Below are 26,567 nucleotides of genomic sequence, written 5' to 3'. Positions count from 1 at the left end.
GCGCTTTTCCAGACCAGGGTCACAAAGCGCTTAAACAATCAAAACAATATTCAATAAAGTATATATTTTAAAGATCAAGATAACACTGATAACACAACAGGAGTTCCAGAAAATCAAGGAAAAGCCTGAACAAATAGAAACGTCTTAAGATGTTTCTTAAAGGAGTCAGTAGATCCATCAAGAGCAAAGAGAGAGAAGATCGTTCCAAAGCTTAGGAGCAACAGCCTGAAAAGATTTCTCTCCTCTGGTCCTGAAGCGTGTTCAGGAACCATAAGTAGATTCTGATCCACAGACCTCAGAGCCCGAGCTGGGGTGTAAGGCTGGATCAGATCACTGATGTAAGGAGGAGCCTGACCATGAATAGATCTTAAGTTGAGGTAAGTGATCACGTTTTTCTAAATCATGATCTCCATTTGTGCCGCCAAGTGTGAGTTGAATGAAGAGACAGACCAAGTGTCGTGGGAGAAGAAGAGGAATGTTCCTCACCCTGGATCTTCTCTGGATTATCGATGATGAAGTTTCCGTTCCAGACGACGGAGAAGTCGACCGGCAGCTCGCTGACCTTGGTGTCGTACAGATACTGTGGGAGGAGACGAGAAGGTGAGCGGCGCCGCACGGTCCGGCAGGGGTGGGCTCGGACCTCACCGAGCTGTTCTGACACTGGACGCTGGAGCTGTTGAAGCGCAGCGCCGTGACCCGGTGACTCACGCCCTGGATCTGCAGGACGCACTCGTAGCCACGCTGGCCCGACTGAGGCTGCGGGAGGTTCCGGGCCCTGAGGGTGATCGGCTTCACTTCGCCTGCTGGGATCAGGATCTCACCGGAGCGCACCAGCTGAGGACAGTCCTGAGCAGAGGAAGAAAAACACACTCAGGAGTCAATAAAAAGTTATTTTGATATTAATTAATTGTGTGTCGATGTGACTTTTTCAGATCGACACAAGTGTGTTTTAAACTTTAACCAGTGTTTTTCCTTATGTCTGTTTGTGTTCCCAAGTAATTGTGTTTTATTTCTTTGTGTATTTCTGCCGATTGTGTTCCTACAGACATAAGCGTTGATAGTTTCTGCTCGTATATTTGTGTGTATTACTAATAAAACATTTTTTCTTACATGTGTGAATGCATGAGTGTGTGTCTGCATTTGTGTGGAACTACATGTGCTAATCTCTGTCTTTTGATCGTGGGCATGTGTGTTTTTTTGTGTTCATGTGTTTCCACCTGACACAGTCATTACAGCAGTAGTTTTACATGTTTGTGTGTTGCAGCATTTGTGTGTGTGTGTCTCCCTCTGACCTCGGAGGCGTTGACTCGGCCCTCCTGGAAGGAGCAGCTGGACGGGTCGTGGGTGCACAAGTTGCGATATTTGCACCAGTGGCAGCGGAAGGCACTGTTTACGCATGACAAGCACCTGCGGGGACGCACACAGGAACACAATCAGACCGGGTCAACGGTCTCCTGGGAGGACTGGGTTCAGGTTGTAGGTGGAGCAGGTGGTCTTTCTCTCTCTCTTGCTTGTCCTCGCAGCGTTTTATGAGTCAAGATTAAAATATCACGTACAAAACATTGCTGTGATGCTACTGTTAGCATGTTCTCGTATTAGAAGCTGCTGTTCTTCTTCATCTTTTGTGTATTTGTTCGCATCTAGTAAGTAAGTAAGTAAGTAATTTTATTTATATAACGCTTTTCCAGACCAGGATCACAAAGCGCTTAAACAATCAAAACAATATTCAATAAAGCATAAACATTAAAGATCAAGATAAAACTGATAACACAACAGGAGTTCCAGAAAATCAAGGAAAAGCCTGAGCGAATAAAAACGTCTTATAATGTTTCTTGAAGGAGTCAGTAGATCCATCAAGCGCAAAGAGAGAGAAGAAGATCGTTCCAAAGCTTAGGAGCAACAGCCTGAAAAGATTTCTCTCCTCTGGTCCTGAACCGTGTGCGAGGAACCATCAGTAGATTCTGATCCACAGACCTCAGAGCCGTACACACAGATCTACACAGCATGTCTGTCACTGCAAATGTGTTATTTTTTCAATTGTTAATGTAAATTTCATTTGAATTGTCACATTTATGAGAACTACATGGGTTCGCGACTCACAGTTGGTGGACGCTGCAGTTGTAGAACTTGACTTCGGTGCTGATCAACATCTGGCCCGTCTCTTTGGAGTTCAGTCTGAGCTCGACGCCGGACCAGTCTGTAGGACACAAGAGGAGACGTCAACTGACACAACAAGAACCACCAGAAGACTCAGCTTGACCTCAACAAAAGGGATTATGTTTCTTCTCTGGTACTAAATACGGGACGGACCCGGCGGTGTCCGTGCAGGTTCTGGACGACCTGGGCTCTGCCAGAGCTCTGTTCGAGCACATTAGGCTGATGGCGTCATGGCGGTCGAGCCATTAGTCTAGGCTGAGGGTGGTAATGTGGCGGACCGGTGGTCGGCGGACCTCGCTCTCATCCTGCATCAGCTCTAATGGGGTCCGGCACCGGAGCAGCACACTTCCCTGCCCATAATCTGATCCAGGAGCAGCGGGAGAGAAGCGCTGCTGCGGGGGTCGATAGCTCTGTTCCCACCGTCTCACCAAACTGATTCATTTTGTTCCAGGACAGCAGCCGCTGACGTTCTCGACATCACCTGGAAGAGCATTGATCGCAGAGGCAAAGTGTGGCTGGAGGACCATCAGAGAAACCATCGCTTTGAGGTCAGCGAGAGAGAAAAATGTTCCCTTTTCATCTTGAAAACAAGTCAACATGTCATGACGACCACATCAAACGCTCGTCCGACGCCTCGGATGAATCTTAAGTCCAACATCAGTCAGAATTCTAGAACTGTGATGTCCTGTTTCAAGTTTGCTGTGGAATATTTGTTTCAATTCAGGAATTGTTCAAATCCATCCAGAGCAGCTAAAAACACCTGGAAATGAACTTAAAAGTTCTGATTCTACAGCCGTCAAATACAAATAAAGCTTCCTTTTGTTACCAGGCCGCACAGAAAGAAAAAAACGATTTGTATTATTTCTGTTCAATTGATTAATGTGGTCTGAAATGTGTTTTGTTTTGACAAAAAGATGGTATTTTCTCCCAAAAACAATGAGCATGTGTCTCTTGACACGCCAAGACGCCAGTTTAGGTCAAGTTTACTAAGAAAATAAACCTTTAAACTCGTAAAAAAATGAGTGAAACACTATACTTTTCATTCGTACTGTTTTCGTTATGCGTGAATATAATGCCGACATAATACCGGTCTGTGGTGCAAAAAACACGCCACAGAGGACGATATGAAAGACTGCCAGAATTCTTTTGGTGAAAACTTTTCCCGACTGTCGCCTTGTGAAGCAGATCACAAGCAGCTCGCGTCTGAGTTTGATTACCTTGGTCTGTGGGGATGAGCGGGACGTCCTTGGCAGCCGGAGACACGCACAGAATCTCGTTCCCGTTCACCTTCCCGTCGACCTCGGTCAGGTTCCCAAAGGAGCATGTGATTCCGGCGGAGAGGTCCGGAACGTCGCTCACCTTTACCAGCATCTGGAAGAAGAATAACCGTCAGTCGCCTCCTGGTTTTGACATTAAAGAGGGTGACGGTCTGTCGACTTCTGAGATCCTGAGAACCTCAGTTTCTTTTTCCATGTTCTTCATAAACTCTTATGACCGTGTTGCTGTCCAGCTCCTTCGAGAGAGGCATGAACCCTGGATTGTGTAGTTTAACGGCAACACAATAGGTTGAACAGTACGTTTTAAGGCTCACGATGAGAACAACACTTGCGGCGAATGTCGACTCAGCAACAACAAACACAACACAAGTCGAATGATGTCGATTGAAACGGTTAATTATTCAGACGCGTTGTTGTTGTTTGATCTAAAGAGTCAGGACACTCGGGCACACACACACACACACACACACACACACTCACGCACACACGCACACGCGCACACGCACACACACACACACGCTCCAGCAAGTGTAAATATGCACATGTTGATGTTTGAAGTGTTCCTCTGGAGATCCCTGACACCCGGCTGCAGCTGCTCGGCCTATAAATAAATCTTCACAGTGTTTGTGCGAGTGTGTGTCAGATCGATGCTCACACCAGAGGAGTCCGCTCGCATAATTATCATCGCACAACTCCAGCGCAACCTTCAATTTCAGAGTATTTTTGGGGCCGGCAGTCTGAGGATTTTGTTAATGTGACGCTGAGTCACCAGCAGGGGGCGAAGGGGGGAGCGTGGAGGGGCGACTCCTTCCTCATTAGCTGCTCAACATGCTCGGGAGTTGAACAAAAATAAAAGGAAAGGTATATTCTTTTGTTTTCGAGTGAAGTTCCTGATTCGTCTGCCGTCATTAGCCGGGTTGAAATAAAGTCGAGCGTCACACGTAAATGTTAAAAAGGTTTAGAAAGAAAGACGTGAACATGGAGCTCAGTCAAGGTCAAGGTCGTCGACCGACAATCTAGAAGACTGAACCACGGTCTCACAATTAGAGGTGCTGATACTCTTCTTAACCCAGGAAGAGATGTAGGAGGGAATGGAAAGAAATCATTTATTTTTTAAACAATCAAAAAAGAAGTAAAGAAAGATAGAAAAAGAAGAGGAAAATGATCTGGACACAGAGCAAGAACAAGGGTCGGATTAAATAAGACAGTGTAGATGAAGAAACAATAGAAAGATAAATGATGATGTCATAGAGGAAGTGGAAAAAGAGGCCAGTAAGAAAAGAAAGGTACTAAGTAAAAGAGTAACAGGAAAATAAGAACAATGTTAGGTCAGAGAGGAAAAGATGTAAAAAGCAGATGATAAAAAAAAGATAAAAGGAGAACAGGATATGGAAGAGAGAAAAGGAAGAGCCAGCATAAGAGAACAAAGAAGAAGCAGAAGAAGAGAGCAAGAAGAGTAGGAAGGGAAGCAGGAGGAAAAGAAGAAACAAAAAAGAAAGAAGAAGAGCCAGAAGAAGATGAAGTGAATCATGTTCAACAGCAACAAAGCAGCAGAATATAAATGAGTGTGAGCTTCACGTGTGCTGGTGTCAAACAAAACGCTTTCCTGGAACGGATGCTCGCGCACTTCCACAACTTTCTCTCCCACACACACACCCACGCGTCTTGGCAAACACACACACGAGGCGAGCATCTGTGGCGCCCACGACCTCGCCCCTTCCCCGGCTAATGTTTATGCATCGGCGCTGCGTGGGTTCTCCGCGGCTTCGGAGGTTCAGAGACGGACTCACCGGGACGCCGGGCTCGGACACGGCGATGCTGTCGGGCGTCACCGCCGCCTTCACGCACTGGTCCAGGGTGGCGGCGAAGCGGTACGGCTCCTCGGCGCGCTCGCAACGGTTCCTCTGGGAACAGCTGGAGGAGACACGGGCGTGAGGTCACATGACAAACGAGGGTGGACGACAAATGATGACTTCAGAATCTTTGTTATGTTGGTTTGTTGCTGTTTGTGAGCAGTTTTTTTTCATGCTTTCTTCTCTCGAGCATGTTGTGTGATCCGCGTGTGTGTGTGTGTGTGTGTGTGTGTGTGTGTGTGTGTGTGTGTGTGTGTGTGTGTGTGTGTCCACGTGCTTGTGTTTGTCCCTCTCATGCACATTGTGAACACCTTCTCACACTCCACGCCGTCATCTGCTGCCTCTGAGTGTAATCATGTTGTCAAAAGTAGAAGCCCCAGTGAGCACACACACACACACACACACACACACACACACACACACACACACGCACACACACACACACACACGCACACGCACACACACGCACACACAGGATTCTAAAGGTTCAGACTCCGTCCTGAAAAAAACTCCTCCAGCCCTGACAGCCTGAGCCAGGTGTGTGTGCTGAAGGCGTGTGTGTGTGGATGTTGAGCTATTTTGTCAAGGGGTGTGTGTTGAGGTGTGTGTGTGTGTGTGTGTGTTCAGGTGTGGGCTGCTGATGTTTTATGCATGTTGGCTCTGAGACTCCATTAACAGACAGAAAAGCGTTGATTTTTTTTTTTTTTAAAGATAAAATTCATTTCAAGAAGAGAGAAGCGGAGGGGGGGGGGGGTGCGGGGGGTGAGGAGGGGGAGGAAGGGGGGAGAACAGGGGCCGACGGTGTGTGTGGCTGCAGTTGCCATGGTTTCTGGATTTGTCCATTATCTCTGTGTAGTTAGAGACCGACCTCTTGCCTCCCTCATTAGTTGAAGAGTACGCAACGACTAAAATTCTCCCCTCCTCTCCCCCGCCTCACCCCTTTTCTCCCTCCCTGGGCTGTCAATCAACAGGTCCCAGTGAGCTCGGGATCCGACGCCGAGGAGAGATAAATGTTCGACGTGCGAAGACGGCTTCTGATGTCATCATTGTGAGACAGGACTGAAGGAACAACACAACACACTTCTAAACACAACCTGTGCACAAAAACTTCCAAACGCACTCGGGCTGCGCCGTCACCGCAGCAACAGCACGGCGGCGTTTGTGATGAATTGTGTAATTATTGTTGGCCTGGTGTACAAAAGTGTGTTTTCCTGACGATGAATAACGACGCGTCTCGACGTTCCCGCTCTTCCCGGCCTCCGCCATCACGGCGGCGCTCGCTCTCTGCCGGGAAACTATGGAAATATTGATAAAGCGTCGCGTGGATCGATATCTCATTAGCAGTCGTGGTGAAGATGGATGCTGCGTCGCCGCCACTGCTAACGCTGCTCATCAGCCTCGCGTTCCACAGCGCCGGCTAATTGTTGTTGCCGGGAGGAAATGAGCCCGAGTTTACAACCGGAGCCGACATCAGTCGGGCGTGATGCACGGCTCAGAACGTGAGTCCGAACCTCTGAGCTGAACTAAGTTTTGATTTTGAGGGTTTTACGGATCGAGACACGTTTGACAGTGAAAGTGAAATCATCGGAAATCTCTCTGTTCTCTCGACTGTCTTGTACAAGTAAAGAGAGAAACATAAAGAGTTTTCTCTGCAGCATAAACTACCTTTTTCAATTAAATAAATAATTAATTTAGTTATTTTTAAAGATAGCAAATGAAATTTCATTCATATATGTTCTTTAGAAAAACAAAGAAAATAATATTATATATATTAATTTGTTTTCAGTACATTCAATATTTATAATTGTATTGAATTATTTTTAGGATTTATATGAAAACGTATAAATATCCATCTATGAATATAAAAGATAACGAAACCACTACTATTTTGAACTTTTAAATCATTTGATTTCTTACTTTTTCCAACCATTTCCTTTCACATTTCCATTATAACTATTTTATTAGTATAAAAAACTGTATTTTAGAGACCAGCTCATGAGCGCTCGGTGATGATGTCACCAGACTCTCACGTGGAGCAGCAATCAGAAGCAGACTGAAGTGTCCCTGAACTCATCACGCCCTCCACGCTCCTCTGATGAGAGGACGAACACGAACGTCTCGCCATCTTCTCGTCTCTCTGACCTTAGCGATGGCAGGAGCGACGGAGGAACGAAGGGACGAGAGAAGAGAACGGGAGGTGGACGATGAGGTCACTGACCAAAAGATTTAAGGGAGGGAGGGGTGAGGAGGGGTGAGGAGGGGTGAGGGCGGGGTGAGGGAGGGGTGAGGAGGGGTGAGGAGGGGTGAGGAGGGGTGAGGGAGGGGTGAGGAGGGGTGAGGAGGGGTGAGGAGGGGTGACAGCTGTGGAAGGAGCAACAGCTGGAGTGAAGCACAAACTAAATCCTGCACAGCTGCCGACATCGCAGCGGATCTTTAAATCCCAGGACTCCACAGCGACCCCCGAGTCACGGCAGAGGAACACAAACTTAATTTGAAAAAGACAAATCCTCATAAGTCGTAACATTACACATTGATTCAGAAACGTTTGGCCTGTACTGAGATAACATTGAACTTCATTTTTCCTGGTTGTACAAGTTGTTCAGTATATTTATATGTTAAACATGAAACTATGAATAATTGTTGTAACTTAAAAAAATACCTTTTTAAATATATATACTGTATATATGGAGTAATCGAAAGGAAGAAAATATGTGAAGGTGTTGATAAGTCCTTCAAGTGTGTAGGTCAGCGGAGAAACTTCAGCTGGATCTGTCAGAGGTTCCCCCGCCACGCTGCTCCAGGGTCAGAGCAGCAGGATCTGAACCAGCGACAGGTGGCGTTGGGGTCCAGAGTGACACCGGGACAGATGGCCGACGTGACGAGAAACCAACCGTTAACCTTCTTCATCCCCTCGATGGTGATCCACAAGGGTGTTTGTACACATTAGACCTCACACACACCCACACACACGCTCGTTGTGTAACACAAGTACAGTGTGTGTTCTGTGTGCAAGGAGGCAGGTGATGATGGGGGCGTGTCACTCACATGTTGTGCAGGACACACCAGCCACAGTGGGGGTCTCCAGAGCTCAGGCACTCGCTGCACGTCCCGTACTGGTCACATGACTCGATGGGCACTTGAGTCACCTGTTGGAACAGACGTCACATGATCAATATCAGACACACAAGTATTCAACAGTATTGAAATCTCAGCTGCACCTGAACGCCTCTTAAACTTCAGTCTCACCCTGACAGTGTGAGCGACACAATCGGACCTCTGCAGGACCAGACGCACACTCGTACACTCATGAGTGAGACCAAGACGTGATTCATCTATAGATAGAGATGACGGTGCAAATCCAACATGGCCGACCAAGACAAAAAGAAACATCATGTGAAACCTGTTGCAAATGACAACAAAAAGGCATTTGAATGCAACCAAAGCGAAGACACACACACACACACACACGCTGGTTACAAGTACACATTTGAATAGCAATCACACATATTTTACATGACAAGCCATGTACAGTCATGTGGTCCATCGCACACAGACACACACACTCCAGCTGGACATTTGACTAGATCGCACACAAACATTTAAACCTTAAAAGAAAACTGATTTAAATGCACACCTGGACAGTGTACACACACAAGCCTACGTGTGCAGACAGGCAGAGATGACAAATTTACACACGCACACCACTCATGTCTACTGTTTGAAACACACAACAACACTGATGAAGCCACACAACAGCTCTGCACACGGACATTACAACACAATAAAAGCTGTCAGCAGTTGTGTGCGACACACTCTGTCTTCGTCAAGTCCACCTGTCCAAGTGTGCGTGTGTGTGTGTGTGTGTGTGTGTGTGTGTGTGTGTGTGTGTGTGTGTGTGTGTGTGTGTGTGTGTGTGTGTGTGTGTGTGTGTGTGTGTGTGTGTGTGCAGCAACAAACTGAACTAAAGTTTCTTCGAGCACGGTGTGACGTTTTCACAGCTGTCCACAGGGCGGGGGGGATTTGTGGGATCACAAGTGCGGGAGTCAGCCAGTGATTTTGGGGGGTCACGACCTACAGAGGGAGCTCATGGACCACATGGGATTAGTGGAAGAGCTCGTCACTTACGATTGCCTTCAGTCAGTATTTTATAGACTTCCTCTTGACCTTAACATCATTTAATACAACACTATGTATAAATCACAGCTTAAACATTTCAGATCTTACACTAATGATGCAAGTATATACAAGTAAGTAAGTAATTTATATTTATAGAGCACTTTTTAAGACCAGGGTCACAAAGCGCTTAAACAATAAAAAAAAATACTCCAAAAATGTATACTAAAAAGATCAAGATAACACAGAGAAAAACGTGTAGTATTGTCCAGTACTTGACTCTGGTGTTGTGATAGTGTAGTAACAAGTATATATGTGTAGTATTGTCCAGTACTTGACTCTGGTGTTGTCATAGTGTAGTAACAAGTATATATGTGTAGTATTGTCGAGTACTTGACTCTGGTGTTGTGATAGTGTAGTAACAAGTATATATATGTAGTATTGTCGAGTACTCGACTCTGGTGTTGTGATAGTGTAGTAACAAGTATATATGTGTAGTATTGTCGAGTACTTGACTCTGGTGTTGTGATAGTGTAGTAACAAGTATATATTTGTAGTATTGTCCAGTACTTGACTCTGGTGTTGTGATAGTGTAGTAACAAGTATATATGTGTAGTATTGTCCAGTACTTGACTCTGGTGTTGTGATAGTGTAGTAACAAGTATATATGTGTAGTATTGTCCAGTACTTGACTCTGGTATTATGATAGTGTAGTAACAAGTATATATGTGTAGTTTTGTCCAGTACTTGACTCTGGTGTTGTAGTATTTACAGACCACATGACTCTTGACGAAGTCGTAACTGCTTTCATTTATTTTCAAACCAAAAAATCCAAAGTCCAAACATCTTCTTTGAGTTGACTGTATCCTCTCGTCCTCAGTCATCGCTGGAATCTCACAGGATTTCATTGTTCGTTTAGCTAAGCTTTCATCACAATTAATTAAAAAGAATGATGTATTTAACCCTTTAATTCTCTGCTCATATGTATTAAATCTTCTAGTCACCTACACACATCAGTGTCTGCGTGTCTTAATTTAACTCTTTAATTTTTATTTATTTATCAAATACAAGTCTGCAAGTCTTCATGGATATTACTTTCCGGTCCTTCGTCCTCAACTCATTTGTGATGGTGTGTGTGTGTGTGTGAGTGTGTGTGTGTGGGTCAGCAGTGGAGGTGATGGGACAGCTGTTGCACACACACACTCCTGCCACTCAACACAGCAGGCCTGCACAATGAAGCGTCTTCTCCCACTGAGTGCACGTGCGAGTGCGGGTCACAGTTGACTGGTGTTGTTTCTGTCGCCGTGTTTGAAGTCACATGGGTCTGAACTGAAGCTCCTCGGACCAGAAGGCCTTCTTGCTTCGAACCAGAATGTTCAATAAAGTTCTGCCGGAGTCAAGATTATCAAGAAGTCACTTTTTATAACAGGAAGTCGGTCTTATTTCTACAGATGTGTGTGAATCCTCCTCAGAATGACGTCACTGCAGCAGGAGTTGAGCAGAACCACAGCTGGATCGCTGCTCTGCCAGACGAGCGACACAAACAACCGTCTCTCCGGCCAGCACAGGAAGTGACTTGGCTGCCGTTACCAAGGCGACGTGCCTGGCGTTGACCTGGAGCAGCTCACAATCACAGCTGCAGCAGCTGGATAAACAGCTGGCACCTCCTGGACCTCTGCTACCTGACGCTCGGCCGGCAGCACCGAGTCCACTTGAGATCTGCCGCGAGACGTCACTCTCTGTGGGGCAGTAGGTGCACGCTTTCTTAGGTTCACACCGGACACTAACCAGCAACTTCTTCACTCGAATTACAGACGTTCCCGAGCCCTGACTCGAGCCATTGATGCAACAGCTGAAAGATTAAAAGTCTAAAGCCGGCAGTAAAAGTAATTAACAGCGACCACATGTGAACAAAACTGCTGCTCGTAAAACTCTCCACGTGTATCGATTAAACACTGAACTTCGACCACTGGACGCCACAACTACATCTTCATCATCGTAATCATCGCCATGGCCTCGCTGAGTTGAAAACATTCTAGATGTCAACGATACATATGTAGGTTTAGTCGAGGAATTTCCAGTTGAATTTAACTTATTTAAAGCTGTGATGTTGATATTGACGAACGATCACAACAAAGATAAGAAGTTTAAACGTGACAGATTACATCCAAATTCTAAAAAGAAACAAGAAGGTTAATAAAATAATAAGAATAAAAGAGACATAAACAGTCGTTTGCTATACAAAGAGGGAGGGGGTGTCAGTGGGGGGGTGAACAGGGGGGGTCCGTGGAGGACATGAAGCAGTGAAGGCAGGAGAGGAGGAGAAATAATGGGGTGCAGCGATCGACCAGTGAGGAGGATGAAGAAGAAGAAAATCAGACAGTCGATACAGAGGGGAGTTTATCAATTATGTATAGCTGTAGCCAAGTGTGTGTGTCTGTGTGTGTCAGTGTGTGCACTGCAGACCACTGAGGGGCTGCTCGACTGCTCACAGTTCAATACAACAAAACATGCTTCGCGTAAATCGCAGAGTGAGACGTCTTCGCCTCCATCAGCGAGCCGTCGTTTGCAGTTCATTAGTTGTTTTTGACCCTCGACGGAGACCCGTTGTGCGACGTCACTGCAAATGGAACTAAATGATGCAAAGATATTTCATAGATTAACAAGCTATGAATGTGTCGTCACAACATCATTACACGTGTGTAGCAGCACACGTGTGTGTCTGTTACACAGAATTCGCAGAGGAAGGCAGACAGAAGCTGCTCTACACAGGGACTCCATATGCATGTCTGAGAGCGCTTGTGTGTCTCACCGGCTCCTTCTGAACATGGTGTACATACAAATGAAGGATTGGTTTCACCCCAGTGCTCGCGCCGGTGTGTTTGTGTGCGCTTTGTCTCTGTGCAGACGAGCCGTAAATGAGAAAAGACTATTGTCAACTCGACACAGGTGCGAGTGTTTGTTCGTGTGAGAAAATATTCGTCACCCGTGTCATCATCATCTGACTACATGTGTAACTCTTTGTTAGAAACCATTAGCATTTGTCATGGGTCACGATGCTAAGCTAGCCAAACTGGACCCCAGTAACACGTTGAATATACTGTATGTGGAACTCTGTCGCACACAGGTTTGGTCTCTTCTCACTGTGAGGCTCACAAAAATCTAATTTTACTCTCAAAGGAAGAAACGAGGTTTGAGTGATGGAATTGAAAATCAGATGGTCCCGACTAAAGGCAGTGAAATACCGCCGCCACGCCACATCTGTTACGTTTCCAGCACCAAACTCTCCATTCGTCACCGGTATCTCTCAGCGGCAGCGATCCTTCCGGGCCCCAAATATCCGATTTACAAGTCGTGGGCGCGAGAGCTAATATTTCACCTTCCATCTGTGAATCAGCAACTTATCGGCCGGCGGCTCCTCCTCATATTTTCATCAAACATCACATTACAGATAAGAGATCCGGCTCATCCGTCTCCTCTGCTAGTCAAATGTACGGGCGGACGCTCGCGCCTCGATGTTCGCGCTCACCCTGGATTTATTATCGCCGTGAACCAGCCGCCACCAGATCCCTGAAACAAATGGAGGCCAGGTTTTATGGAGCGAGTGTTGGGGTGAGAGGTGACGTGTATCGATGTGTGCGGTTTAGTCGCCGGTTTATGGTCGTCACTCAAAGGAGGCCGGTCGGTGGAGGGGGCGGGTCTAATGTCAGTGAAGAGTCAAAATGGTGAATCACTGTGGCAGAATTGTAGCTCTTTAGTGTCAGATTTTTATTATTATTTTTCTTGTAGAATTTTCCCACTTTGCAAACGTCACTTTAAAACCTGGGCTTCTTCATTGATGAATGTGCAGCAACATGTTGCTAAAGTTCTTTTAACTTAAAAAAAGCATGAAAGCTGTGACCAGGTCGACGCAAACGTCAAGTTTGTATTAACAAAGAGAAGCTATGCTAGCTATTGTGCAACAGCTAGCTAACGTTTAAAAGGAAGTCAGGATGTTAAAGGCAAAAAAAGACCAAAATAAGAGCCCATAACTGGGAAATACTACAATCCTGACTTGACAAACGTAAAGGGAAGAAGGTCATCCCACTCTTGTGAGTCATTTATACTTGACAAAAGTAAAACTCACTGAGGAAACAACACAACCTTCCGGAAAAGTCCATAGAAAAAGAACAGCCGATATACTTTGTGCGTCAACTTAGATTAACGTCGTCGACTCCTGACATTCATGACCGTAAACATGTGAAGAAGAGGTAGTGGATGGAAGCAACACTGACATTAATCTACTGTATTATCTCCACACACACACACACACACACACACACACACACACACACACACACACACACACACACACACACACACACACACACACACACACACACACACACACACACACACACACACACACACACACACACACACACACACACACACACACACACACACACCAGCAGAACATCCATCATGACGCACGGCCTGACAGTTTTGTCAGGCAGTCGCAGGAGAGAAAAATGACATTGTGAGTCTCCATCAGTCTGACAAGAGGAGGAGGACGGAGGAGAGAGGAGAGAGGACGGAGGAGAAAGGAGGAGGACGGAGGAGAGAGGAGAGGAGAGAGGAGAGAGGACAGAGGAGAGTATACGGAGGAGAGAGGAGAGAGGACGGAGGAGGACGGAGGAGAGAGGACGGAGGAGAGAGAGGACGGAAGAGGACGAAGGAGAGGGGACGGAGGAGAGAGGAGAGAGGACCGAGGAGAGAGAGGATGGAGGAGAGAGAGGACGGAGGAAAGAGAGAGGACGGAGGAGTGAGAATGAAGGAGAGAGGACGGAGGAGAGAGGAGAGGAGAGAGGAGAGAGAGCACGGAGGAGAGAGAGGACGGAGGAGGACGGAGGAGAGAGAGGACGGAGGAGGACGGAGGAGAGAGAGGACAGAAAAGAACGGAGGAGAGAGGACGGAGGCGAGGACGGAGAAGAGTGGACGGAGGAGAGAGAGGACGGAGGAGAGAGAGGATGGAGGCGAGGACGGAGGAGGACAGAGGAGAGAGAGGACGGAAGAGGACGGAGGAGAGAGGACGGAGGCGAGGACGGAGGAGAGTGGACGGAGGAGAGAGAGGACGGAAGAGGACGGAGGAGAGAGGACGGAGGCGAGGACGGAGGAGAGAGGACGGAGGAGAGTGGACGGAGGAGAGAGAGGACGGAGGAGAGAGAGGACGGAGGCGAGGACGGAGGAGGACGGAGGAGAGAGGACGGAGGAGAGAGGAGAGAGGACGGAGGAGAGAGGATGGAGGAGAGAGGAGAGAGGAGGAGGACGTAGGAGGACGGAGGAGAGAGGATGGAGGAGAGAGGACGGAGGAGAGAGGAGAGAGGACGGAGGCGAGGACGGAGGAGGACGGAGGAGAGAGGAGAGAGAGGACGGAGGCGAGAGGAGAGAGGACGGAGGAGAGAGGAGAGAGGACGGAGGAGAGAGGATGGAGGAGAGAGAGGACGGAGGAGAGAGGAGAGAGGACGGAGGAGAGAGGATGGAGGAGAGAGAGGACGGAGGAGAGAGGAGAGAGAGGACGGAGGCGAGAGGAGAGAGGACGGAGGAGAGAGGAGAGAGGACGCAGGAGTGAGGACGGAGGCGAGAGGACGGAGGAGAGAGGAGAGAGGACGGAGGAGAGAGGATGGAGGAGAGAGAGGACGGAGGAGAGAGGAGGCGTCGCTGAGACGCACATTTCATATAAGTTGTTACTTAAACAAAATACTTTGGGGACTGTTGCCAAAGGCTGCAGTTGTAATGTTCTAAAGTAACCGAAGTGCAAAAGTAACTGACGTCGAGGCGCACCAAGTGCCCTCACCCACTGTCTGTTACTCTGTTGCATCTCCCCCCTCCTCCCCATCCTCCCCCTCCTCCCTCTCCTCCCTCTCCTCCCCCTCCTCCCCCTCCTCCCCCGACTCTCTCCGGCTCTAATTAGCCTCGTAAATAATTATTGCAATTAAAGCCACAATTAGGCGAAGTGAAGCGCCGCCATTAGTCTCACAATAAATGTCACAATCACTGAGCGGCAAACAGAGCAAGCGCCCCGAGTCAGACGGACAGGGGGAGGCGGTGTGAGGGGGGCACTGTGAGGGGGGGCACTGAGACACTGGCAGCTCGTAATTACAGACCTGATTATTCCGTCACACGTTTGGATGTCGGACCCTGGTCATGTGACACGTCGAGTCACCTGAAATGTTAATTCTAACTCCTTTATTTTTAATCCCTTTTTTTCCCCTCTCTCAGTTCATTCTAATTATAAAGCTTTCACTTTCTTTCCTTTTGTCCGTCTCTCTTTCCTTCCGTGGTGCGGGGGTCCACGTCTGCACCCGGGTCTGCAGGTTCTTATTAATTAAGGTCTTGATGAGGCCGACAGGACGAGTGTCTCTGTCAAATAACAGGCTTCGCGTCAGCCCAACTTAATAGCTCTAATCCCGAGTCCATTATCGAGGCGCACTCGGGGTCTCATGCAAACGGTGGTCTTTGTTTCGGGGACAGCAGCCAGCGAGTGAGACATCTCTGGTGGGGGGGCGGAGGAGGCGGGCGCTGGTGTCGGTAATCATCGAGCAAACGGTGTTTATAAAAGAGCGACCGAATTACGAGGTGGCACAGCTGAACCTGAAAGATGACCTCTTTTGGTTTAATGAAGCTAATCGTCAACTTCCTGTGACCTCACTTCCTCTCAGACCTCATGCACTTCCTGTTCATATTCACGAGATAGATTAAGATAACTATTCAAATGCAAATATTCACCACGTTCGTCCATTTTCAGGTTCATTCAGTTTGTGATTAAACCTCCGGCCTCTAGAGGGCAGCAGTCATGACGTCGTCCGCAGCTGATGTTGACAGTTTCTCAAAAATACTTGAGCAACACTACAAATACATCCTTGTTGGTATTGTGATCGTATCAACAGATTCTTGACAGTAAATGTGTAAGTCATAGTAATGGTACCAATACTAGTAGTAGTGGTAGCAACCTTAGTAGAATCAGATGTAGTACTTGTAGTCATGGTATCTTTTGCAAGTCGATATCAGTGGAAGTGTAGTTGGACCTGGCGTTTAGTATAAATTGACGAGTCAGCAGAACTGCTACCCACTCTGGCTGACTGGTCCCTGGTTCAATTCCCGACGCGGCTCTAAATCAGCGCCAGTGTCTCTCGGATGAGAGTGTGTAGCGATCGCTGATCTGGGACAGAAGCTAATGCTGTCATCAATAACTCTGATGTAAGTATCGACAGGAGAATCTGTCCTTGTTTGTCCCGCTGTCGATATGGGGAGTCCCGGCGCCTCCCGTGTCACCTGACTTACTTCCTGTGTCACCTGACCGACTTCCTGTTGCACCGCCACATAAACGTATGTGTGTCTGTCCTTCAGTGTGTGTCTCCAGTTCATGTGTGTGTAGCATGTCTTTCTGTGTGTATATGTGGAGGGAGAAACCCACAGACAGACCCCCTGCTGAGCGTCTGAGTTGATATGATCGTGGCCTGATAGGATCATATACAGGAGCGCGGCGAGCGCTGGGATCTGAGGCGGCGTGTGTCGACCCCGAGTGATGCTGCAGGTGATATTTAGGCTAATGAAGACAAGATAAAGGTCAGCGTGATGCCGGGGCTGCCGGGCCGCCGTCCAACTGTGCCTTAGCCGCTCTATTACACAACAACTCGACCGGAAAAATCCAGAAATCCTCGGAGAGTGAGCAGAAGACATCCGCCCGTTATTAGAGGAGATCAATGCCTTCACACGAGGGCGGGTTCTCGGCAGGTGAGCTGTTGGGGGCGGAGCTTAACGGATGATTTCAGTGGTTATCTAGCAAGAATAAGAATTAGGGTCGTCACAAGAACTGATACTTTCCAACCAATCTGGTTCTAACATGCAAAAACATACATCAACACCAGCTTGTTTCGGTACACAATACACACAGAAGTTCTTTGAAGAACCGACAAGGGCAGTATAGGTGTGTGTCCAGGGATGAAGATCCTCTGCCGTCTTCAACACAAGGCCTTGAGTCGTGTTGATAAACCTTCCAGTCGGAGTCGCGTTTTTAAATACTTTAGATTCCAGGTGTACAAATGTGGAGTAAATATTAATCCTGAAAAACCTACAAACTTGTCTTTTTTGAAATATGAAGGAGGAAACACTTGGAACCAACAACACTTAAGAGACTGACTTGTTTGAAGAGTTCAAGGTCGGTGGATTTAATTTTACGAACAAACTGAGAGACACTTCACTACATACAGAATTCACTAAAGTAATAGAAGTTTTTAAAACTTTACGTTTATGGTTAATGTGACGATACTGTTATGTAATTTAACGATTTGAGATGCTCTCTGGTCGTTACTGAGCTCAAGTTATTTGAAATAAAACTCTTTTTTTTTCCTGTTTTATTGACAGTGTTAGTCGGATGACACTGACCAGAAGAAAGTCGCAGATTTCTGCCAACACCCACAGAAATCCTTGAAAGGCAAAGAACTTACGAAAGAAAGAAAATATTTTTTCGTGCCCTTGAGTGTCGCCTGTGACGACCATTTCAATGTACAATAGTTTCAAGGTTCTTTTTCTTTTTTTTATTTGCACATTCATAGAAAACATTTTTGTTATTATATTTGGTGTCTGAACCACTCTTTGAAAATATAACTGTTGTTTTTTTGCACATTTATAAAAAAAACCAAATGTTACAATCATCACTCTTTGAAAAATAATTAATTGTTGATTTTGTTATTTAATAAAGTTGTTTTTTTAAATCATGGTATTGAGGAGAAATGACTGGTATTGATATATTGTGGTATCGTGACAACTCGATAGAACTCACTAATCGTAAGTGAAATTTTCCACAAAAAAAACATTTTTTGTTCATTTTAAGTCTTTAATCAACTTCTATCTAGTTTTATTTTAAGATTCAGCTTCACAAATTGATGGTTTCTTGTTAAAGACTTCAGACTGACGATGCCTACGATGAGCCCAGGCCTGTAGGGGGCGCCAAATCTGAGACCTGCCTGGATATCTGAGGTTTGTTTCTGGTCCACGCTGCGTCACCTCATCAGAGGAGTGACACGAGAACCGAGCTCCTCATCATCGCTCTTCCTCAGACAGACAAGTGCCCTTCATCTTCCTCTCCCTCATCTCCTCCCTGCTGCCCTCGTTGTTCCATTCGTTTTCAGATGCTGTCACCGCGTCCTCCCGCTGCGACGCCATGATTATTTATAGCCACCAGGGAGATAAGACACACAAACACTTTGCTGTGAAGCGTTATTAAGTAACTCTCTAGTCGAGCTTAAAAGTCGCAGGTAAAGCGCAGGTGAAAAGTTTTGTCTGTGTGTCGACGAGAGATCGTCGGTGACCTTGTGATGGTTTTGACGCAGACCTTGTTAACCGGAGGAGGAAACAAGTGAAGAATTTTGAAAGCAAAATAATGATTTAAAATAAACAAATAATCATTACATATTCAAGCTCTTCAAGTATGTTTGTTCTTTCAGGTGCATCTGAGGCTTGAAATGAGTAGTCAAGTGTACTGAAGTATTGTCGAGTACTTGACTCTGGTGTTGTGATAATGTAGTAACAAGTATATATATGTGTAGTATTGTCCAGTACTTGACTCTGGTGTTGTGATAGTGTAGTAACAAGTATATATATGTGTAGTATTGTCCAGTACTTGACTCTGGTGTTGTGATACTGTAGTAACAAGTATATATATGTGTAGTATTGTCCAGTACTTGACTCTGGTGTTGTGATAGTGTAGTAACAAGTATATATATGTGTAGTATTGTCCAGTACTTGACTCTGGTGTTGTGATACTGTAGTAACAAGTATATATATGTGTAGTATTGTCCAGTACTTGACTCTGGTGTTGTGATAGTGTAGTAACAAGTATATATATGTGTAGTATTGTCCAGTACTTGACTCTGGTGTTGTGATACTGTAGTAACAAGTATATATATATGTGTAGTATTGTCCAGTACTTGACTCTGGTGTTGTGATACTGTAGTAACAAGTATATATATGTGTAGTATTGTCCAGTACTTGACTCTGGTGTTGTGATACTGTAGTAACAAGTATATATATGTGTAGTATTGTCCAGTACTTGACTCTGGTGTTGTGATACTGTAGTAACAAGTATATATATGTGTAGTATTGTCCAGTACTTGACTCTGGTGTTGTGATACTGTAGTAACAAGTATATATATGTGTAGTATTGTCCAGTACTTGACTCTGGTGTTGTGATACTGTAGTAACAAGTATATATATGTGTAGTATTGTAGAGTACTTGACTCTGGTGTTGTAGTATTTACAGACCACATGACTCTTGACGAAGTCGTAACTGCTTTCATTTGTTTGTCAACGGAAATATGTCCAAACATCAGATTTATAAGCTGCTGGAGTCACTGTATCCTCTCGTCCTCAGTCATTTAGAGGGATTTTCTTGAGTATGTAACTACTGATACGAAATAGTGTCCAGAAGTTGAATTGCAACACGAAAAGTAACGAGCATCATGACTCAAATATCGAGCAGAAGAATCTAACACTACCATGTAGGATCATCACAGCGACAGGTTAGCCAGGGTTGAACTTGCATGAATTGAGCAGCAACTCTTACCTGTCGCTCCGACATGACGTAGAGGAAGCGGCGGTCCAGGGAAAAGGCCATGTCGCGCAGGACGGAGCCTCCGTCCTTGATGACGGTGAGGGTCTCGTACTGGGCGCCGCCATGAGGTGGTCCGTCCACCCGGATCTGAGGAACACAGACGCACAAATAAGTAACTATTTTTACCTCCGTCACAGCAGGAGGGGAGACAGATGATTGACAGGCGGCAGAGACTCGGGTCAGGTATAATTAGCGTTATAGCGGTTAGCATCCTGTCAGGATTAGGAACAGCAGATGAGCGAGATGTTGCTGAAGGAACCCGAGAAGAGTTTTCTTAACTCCAGACATGACGGATGGTTCGACCTCCGCGACCTGAGAACAAGAGTCCAGACCCCGGACGACCAAGTTCACGTGAGTCCATCACGACGACCTCATCACCGGGAGACACGTTCACACGCGTTAGTGGCGGCCACATGATCCGGGATCACGCAGCGAATCGTTTCCAAGGTCAAAGGTTGTCCGAGAGCTCGGCGGGCGATAATGACCCTGACCTTCGTCTGACCTTGGTAGCCCGATTAAAGACAGATGTGGAGTCCAGATGTGTGCGTCTGTCTAGATCATGTGTCATGTTTTCCTTACACATGTGTAGGTTTGTTGTGCGTCTCCGTTTCGAAACGACAACTTGTGTATCCAAGTGAACATTGGTGTGTGTTTGTGACAAAGTACTCTTGGTTCTCGTGCCCTTTAAAGTTTTTCGGTTGTTCTTTCTCCGTGTGTGGTTTCTGCCACGCACACACATCCACACACGAGTGACTCAGCAGGAACACCAGCACTCCAACGAGCCGCTGGAGTCCTCTATGGCCAGCTAGCCAGGAGTGCGGCGTTCATCCATCATGTGCTGGACACAAATTGCAGCAGAATGAAGAAAGTGGAGCAGCTGCTGACCATTAGAGCGACAGTGAGAACAAGGTCGCTTCTCTCCCCGCAGCCTTGAGCACATTCACACCAGGACGCCAACATGCCGTTGGTTGGAGCGCCACCTGGTTTGAGCCGGTGTAACTACAGGATCGTATTCTTCTTTCGCTCCCAAACGTAAATTCTAGCCAGATGTGTGGTGGATAAGGTGAGCTGCCCATCACTGAGGTCAAGACTCTTCACGGTCGGTGGTCCGAGAGTCTGTTTTATTAATGTCTGAAATAGAAAATAAAGACTGGAAAATGGTGCGTTTGACTGTGAGCCACGTCTCGACCTTGTAGAACGGCCTCACTCTGACCTCAAACAGGCGTCGAGCAACTTCTCCGTCCCCTGTGGTTCTTCTGGATCTCAATGTTGTGTCCACAGGGCGAATCCCCAGAACCTCAACTCCTCCTTGAACATCTGGAGTCTGAGTCTGAGGTGTCAGAACCGACAGACCACTAACCAAACAAACACTCGACCTTGTCAGAGAGATCCTTCTCCAACCTTTGGTCCTGGTCTGGTTCATCAGGACTTTCCAAGACCAAGGTGAGCTTCGGTTTCCATTAGCTGTGGTGGTCTAGTTTAGGTGGTTGCTCAGAAACAGCCGTTGGTGTCGAGATACAGGCTCATCCATCTGACATCTGCTGACATAAGTAACCCCGACTGATGGGTGACTTCAGAACCTAAAGAGGTTCAGCTCAAGAATCCAAGTTTTCAAGGAAGTTTTTACCTTCCTCCGGCAGATAAAACCAAACACACCATCACCGTCTCGCTTGTATTGAAGCCTTGAAATTAGCATTTGTCTATGATAAACAAACTTGAAGTTTTCTTTCATAACAATTTCTCTCGTTTAGGCTTCAACACGAGGGACGTTAAAGACGAGCAGTATGAAGGTATTTGGATGTTTTTAAGTGTCTTTTTGGACGAAGACGACGACAACCGAGCACCAGTCCTTACAATAAAATGAACAAACATTTTCATCTATAACTAATTACTAATGTAAATAATCCCAACCCTTAGACATGAGGGCGAGTAGAAAATGAGTGAATTTTGGGTGAACTTTTAAGGTAAACTTTAAGACGTCCACCATGTCTCACTGGTAAAGAATTGAATGTTGTGTCCAAGTATGAAATGTTGTTTTCTTTTCCCATTACTAGTATCGTTTTTCCTTTTGTATTTTACTCGTTATCTATACTTTTCTTCATCAAGAAAAGCATCATTTGACTGTATATATAAAAACTTGACTTGCACATACATACATGTTGCTGTGTATGTTTATGTTTGATTATCAATAAAGTTTTTTTTTTTTTTAAAAACCTGTGTCCTCTCGTCCTAGTGGTCAGAAGTTTAATTGCAGCACAAAATGCTCAAACGCTGAGAACATTTGCCTGTGAATTGTAGATATAAAAAACAAAAACGTGCTGTTGAATATATATATGGTGTTGTGAAAAACTATCGATGTTTCCTACACTGCTGACAAACTGCCATCAGGAGGTGAGAGTAAACTTTAAAGAAAGCCGGGAGGGTCGACCGGTGTCACACTGTCCCGAGTCTAAATCAAAACACACATTCACGATAATAAAGACACACAGGGACGTCTGTTACACACTCCAGAATACACACACTCGTTTCAGCCAGAAAATTTGACAGGCGGAAGATTTCACTGCATCATCTCTATTCACGTCTGGAAATGTAGCAGCTTTTGTTGCTCAGGTGGAATATAGAGTGTGTGTGTGTGTGTGAGTGTGTGTGTGTGCAGTGAGTAAAAACACAGTGGCTCGCTCCGGCTCGATAACACATCTCATCCATCACCAGTGTCAGGCTGAAGAATTCCGGTGTCAGGAGCAAACGGGATGGAGAAATGTGCCGTGTATACGAGCGTGTGCGTCTGCACGTGTGTGTGTGTGTGAGAGAGAGTGTGAGTGTGTGTGTGTGTGTGTGTGTGTGTTGCCCCTTTTGTTTCTGATGCTTGTCGAACACCGCCGGCTCCCGCAAGCCCTCGTGTTGGCCTGCCTTCCTGTCTGCAGTGCGTGTCACTTCCTATCGGAGGCTGATGCAGGATGGAGTGAAAAAAGTGAGGGATGGATAACGAGCGCCGACAGTCGGGAGGATTTCAAGAAGGACGACACGAAGCGAGGACAAAGAGTCTTCACCACAAACATGTGTAGTCGCTCGAGAAGTCGTGCCGGGGTGAGAGTACGAGACAATAATGCAGCGCCCGGTCATAATGTAACGTTTAATAACCATGACAACACAAACACGAGCTCCTCGTCTTCCTCCGACGGCGGTCTCGCGGGGGAGCGAGGAATCAAAGAGCCGCTGTGATCCCAACACTGAGAGGAAATGAAGGCTTGAAGAGAAAGCGAGAGCGATCACACGCCCGGTAAACGCGCTGATGCGACTGAACAGGGCGACGTCACGCGGGGGCGCCGGGGAGAAGCTGGTCTCGCTGGACCGGCTGGAAAGTAGAACGCACGAGGTTCAGGAGATCCGGTCGCCCCCCCGGAGGGTCCGCCGGATCAGCGCGAGCAGGAAGAAGAAAGAAGAACGCCGACGGTGAGGAGAAGAAAAGACTGCAGTGAGTGTGATCACAGACTCACACTAACATTTGTGTACAACACGATTCTTACCATGTCATTTTACTGTGAACATGACCCCCCCCCCCCATTCCTCAGAGCTCCATAGAGATGGAGGCCCACGACCTCTGACCTCGCGTCCAGGCGGACAACCACAGATCCCAGAAAGGCCTTGAGCGACCAAACTCATGTGACCACAACTGAATCTCTGACCTTCCGTGATGAAGTGAGGGGCGACAGGTTTGTGTGTCTGTGTGTGCGTTTGTGTCGGGGGGGAGAATTGTCAGACCCCATTCAAGACAGTTACAAGAAAAGAAGGCCACCCCCCCTTACCGGACAGCGGTTGCCGTGGTTACCGGTTTTCCCTTTGCTTGGAAGATCAGGGGTGTTCAGTGTGTGTGTGCGTGTGTGTGTGCAGGTACATGCTAATAAGCAAACGTGTGTGTATTTGAATATGTGTGACTACAAAGTTGTATGTCTGCACTTAGTTCTTGTGAAAGTCATGCACGTATTGTGTGTAGATGTGTCAGTGTGTACTTTTCGTGAACTTGCATTTGAGGTTGTGTGTTTACGAGTAGAAACGTGGGTTTTACATGTGGACAGTGTGTGTGTGTGTTGGCTGATATGTGTGCACTTGACCTTTGGACTGATGTGTCCTCCAGATGCATATTGTGTTACCATGCATCTCGTGTTTGTGAAAGTGTGTACATGTGGTTACAGGAACATGTGAATGTGCGACAGTAGCTGTACGTGTGTGTCTGACTAGGTTCTTGTGTGTTTGGTTTGTGTGTATTTACTGAAAACTAAGTCATGTGACTCAAGGCTGTTTCTGTTAGAAAATAGTTTTTGATGTTGTCTGGTGTTGACAGTGCACCGCGTGTGCGTGTGTGTGTTCTTGTGTGTGTGTGTGTGTTCTTGTGTGTGTGTGTGTGTTCTTGTGTGTACACACATGCAAATCAGCAACAGTCACAACTCTCGCACAGAAGCGACTGCAGGGTTGTGAAGTCGTTGGCGCCCGTTTGAGGTGCGACGCTGCTGCCGGAGGGCCGACGCACTTCCGGGTCTCGACTCTGAGGGTCAAGCGGAAGGTCAAAGGTCGTCCATCTGACAAAACTCCTTTTTTTCAAATTGGGACGAGGACTTGTGAGTCAGCGCCACGGTCCTGTCGGCATCAGACTCGCTGTCAGCGTTTTTGTGGCACACTCGGGATCCACGATACCTTTTCTTTTGTGTTACAATTGTGAAGTTATTAAGAAAGACACAATGTGATATGACAATGTAACTTTGGATTGTTATGAAGCACACACAGATGCACACACACACACACACACACCTCTGATGCCTCATAATTCACTCTCCCTGCAGAGAGCGAGAAATGGCTGTGTATGCAGAATAGATGAGACGCTCGGGTCAGAGCGAGTTGAAAAGGAAGGAGTAGCGTGTGCGTATGTGTGTGTGTGTGTGTGTGTGTGTGTGTGTGTGTGTGTGTGTGTCGCCAGCACTTTTTGTGGTCTATGAATCTCCAGTGAAGCTCTTTAAAACCCCCTCCCCTTCCCTCGATCTGTGGCCAGGATTTAAAGTCTGTCAGCCAGTTAGAGTATGCTAATTCAGAGCCACTAAACACACCGTTGTAAATGTCAGCCGTCCATTATTACACACACACACACACACACACACACACCCCAGCAGCTCGCCTGGGGACACGCAAACGCGTCCTATAATCCGACGTTATACTGCAGAAGCTGATTCGGTTCATGAACAAAGACTGAAGTCTGTAAAAGCAGCACAAAGAGGATCTAAATCAATTTAAGATTCGGACCTGAGGACACACACAATAATTATTGATGAGTGTGAGGCTGCAACACAAGACATTGAAACACTTTTATAAGACGTACACAAGTGTTATCGTGTCACTGCTTTAGCGTTGTTTCTCATATTGTATTGTATCTTTTTACGCCTCAACCAAACACTCAACACTTTAGTCTTTTTTTAACATTGTTAGCATTGTTAGCATATACATCATTGTTAGCATGGTTAGCATAGACATCATTGTTAGCATTAATATTTCAGATGATGCTCGCTGTACTTTCGTCAGTACCTGCACAAAATAAATGCTTGCTTCTTGCCATGTTGACACAATCGTCTGATCTCCTGTGAACATTTTATATATAATAATAATAATATTTCAAGGCTATTTGATCGGTACATGTTTGTTCCATCATGGTAAATCTTCATTCTACAAGAATGTTGGTTGTATTTCGTTCCAGCCTCTTTGTGTAAACTTGAACTGCTTGACACTTGCAGGGTTGTTTAACTTCCTCGTAAAATGTGCACTTTGTTAATAGAATATTGTTAGGAAGGCTGTCTTCGTTTTTGCAGGTCGTAGGGTCAACAACTAAACTGTAATTTCTTTATATTTCAAAATTCAGGTGAACATGTAAACACTTCTTTTAGATATAAATAAACATCAACTTCCATAAGTAGTCATTTTAACGTTGGTATCAGATCAGTAGATACTCAAAGTGTTGGTTTAGGAACCATAGCCTTTTTTTATTTGTCTTTTGTGATGCTATATTTTTTTTATAATTTCTTTCCTTTCCCATTTGTCGCAACAGATTTTTTTCAATTTTGAATATGAAGTTAAACATTTTTTTATTTTTTTCTTGATTATAATTTAACTTTATTTATAAAGTTATTATAACTTAACTACATAAGTATAACTTTTCTACAATTTCCCCCGTTTTTAGGTTTTTACATTTGGTAAACAACCCAATATTTTTTTGTGTTTATATGAATCTCTAGTGATAAACGACCAACGAACTGTAATCGAGGCCTAGAATCCAACATGCAAACGTTTACAGCGCTCACACACACACACACACACACTCACACACACACACACACACACACACACTCACACACACACACACACACGTGGGTGGCCGGCAGTTTAAGAGAAAGTTAAACTCCAGTGACGGGCCGACCACCACCGGCTCCGGCTTCCCGGCCGTCTGCTCGGACCGCCTCACCTGAGGTAGTG

The 26,567-nt window shown here is 46.0% G+C and overlaps 1 protein-coding gene across 1 annotated transcript in view; it reads right to left on the bottom strand.

Moving 5' to 3' along the window:
- Positions 1-26,567, bottom strand: part of plxna2 (plexin A2) — a 100,720-nt gene that overhangs the window by 43,225 nt on the left and 30,928 nt on the right. The window contains exons 4-11 of the mRNA XM_087781719.1: positions 20,007-20,141; positions 8,333-8,433; positions 5,225-5,348; positions 3,375-3,528; positions 2,101-2,197; positions 1,293-1,407; positions 646-846; positions 487-580 (exon numbers count right to left, since the gene is read on the bottom strand). Of these exons, the coding sequence (XP_087637845.1) occupies positions 487-580; positions 646-846; positions 1,293-1,407; positions 2,101-2,197; positions 3,375-3,528; positions 5,225-5,348; positions 8,333-8,433; positions 20,007-20,141 (1,021 nt within the window). The remainder of the gene's footprint in view (positions 1-486; positions 581-645; positions 847-1,292; positions 1,408-2,100; positions 2,198-3,374; positions 3,529-5,224; positions 5,349-8,332; positions 8,434-20,006; positions 20,142-26,567) is intronic.

The sequence above is a fragment of the Callionymus lyra genome, chromosome 19, assembly GCF_982586985.1.
Source record: "Callionymus lyra chromosome 19, fCalLyr1.hap1.1, whole genome shotgun sequence".
Classification (NCBI taxonomy): Eukaryota; Metazoa; Chordata; class Actinopteri; order Syngnathiformes; family Callionymidae; genus Callionymus; species Callionymus lyra.
This window is presented reverse-complemented; position numbering and strand designations above follow the sequence as displayed.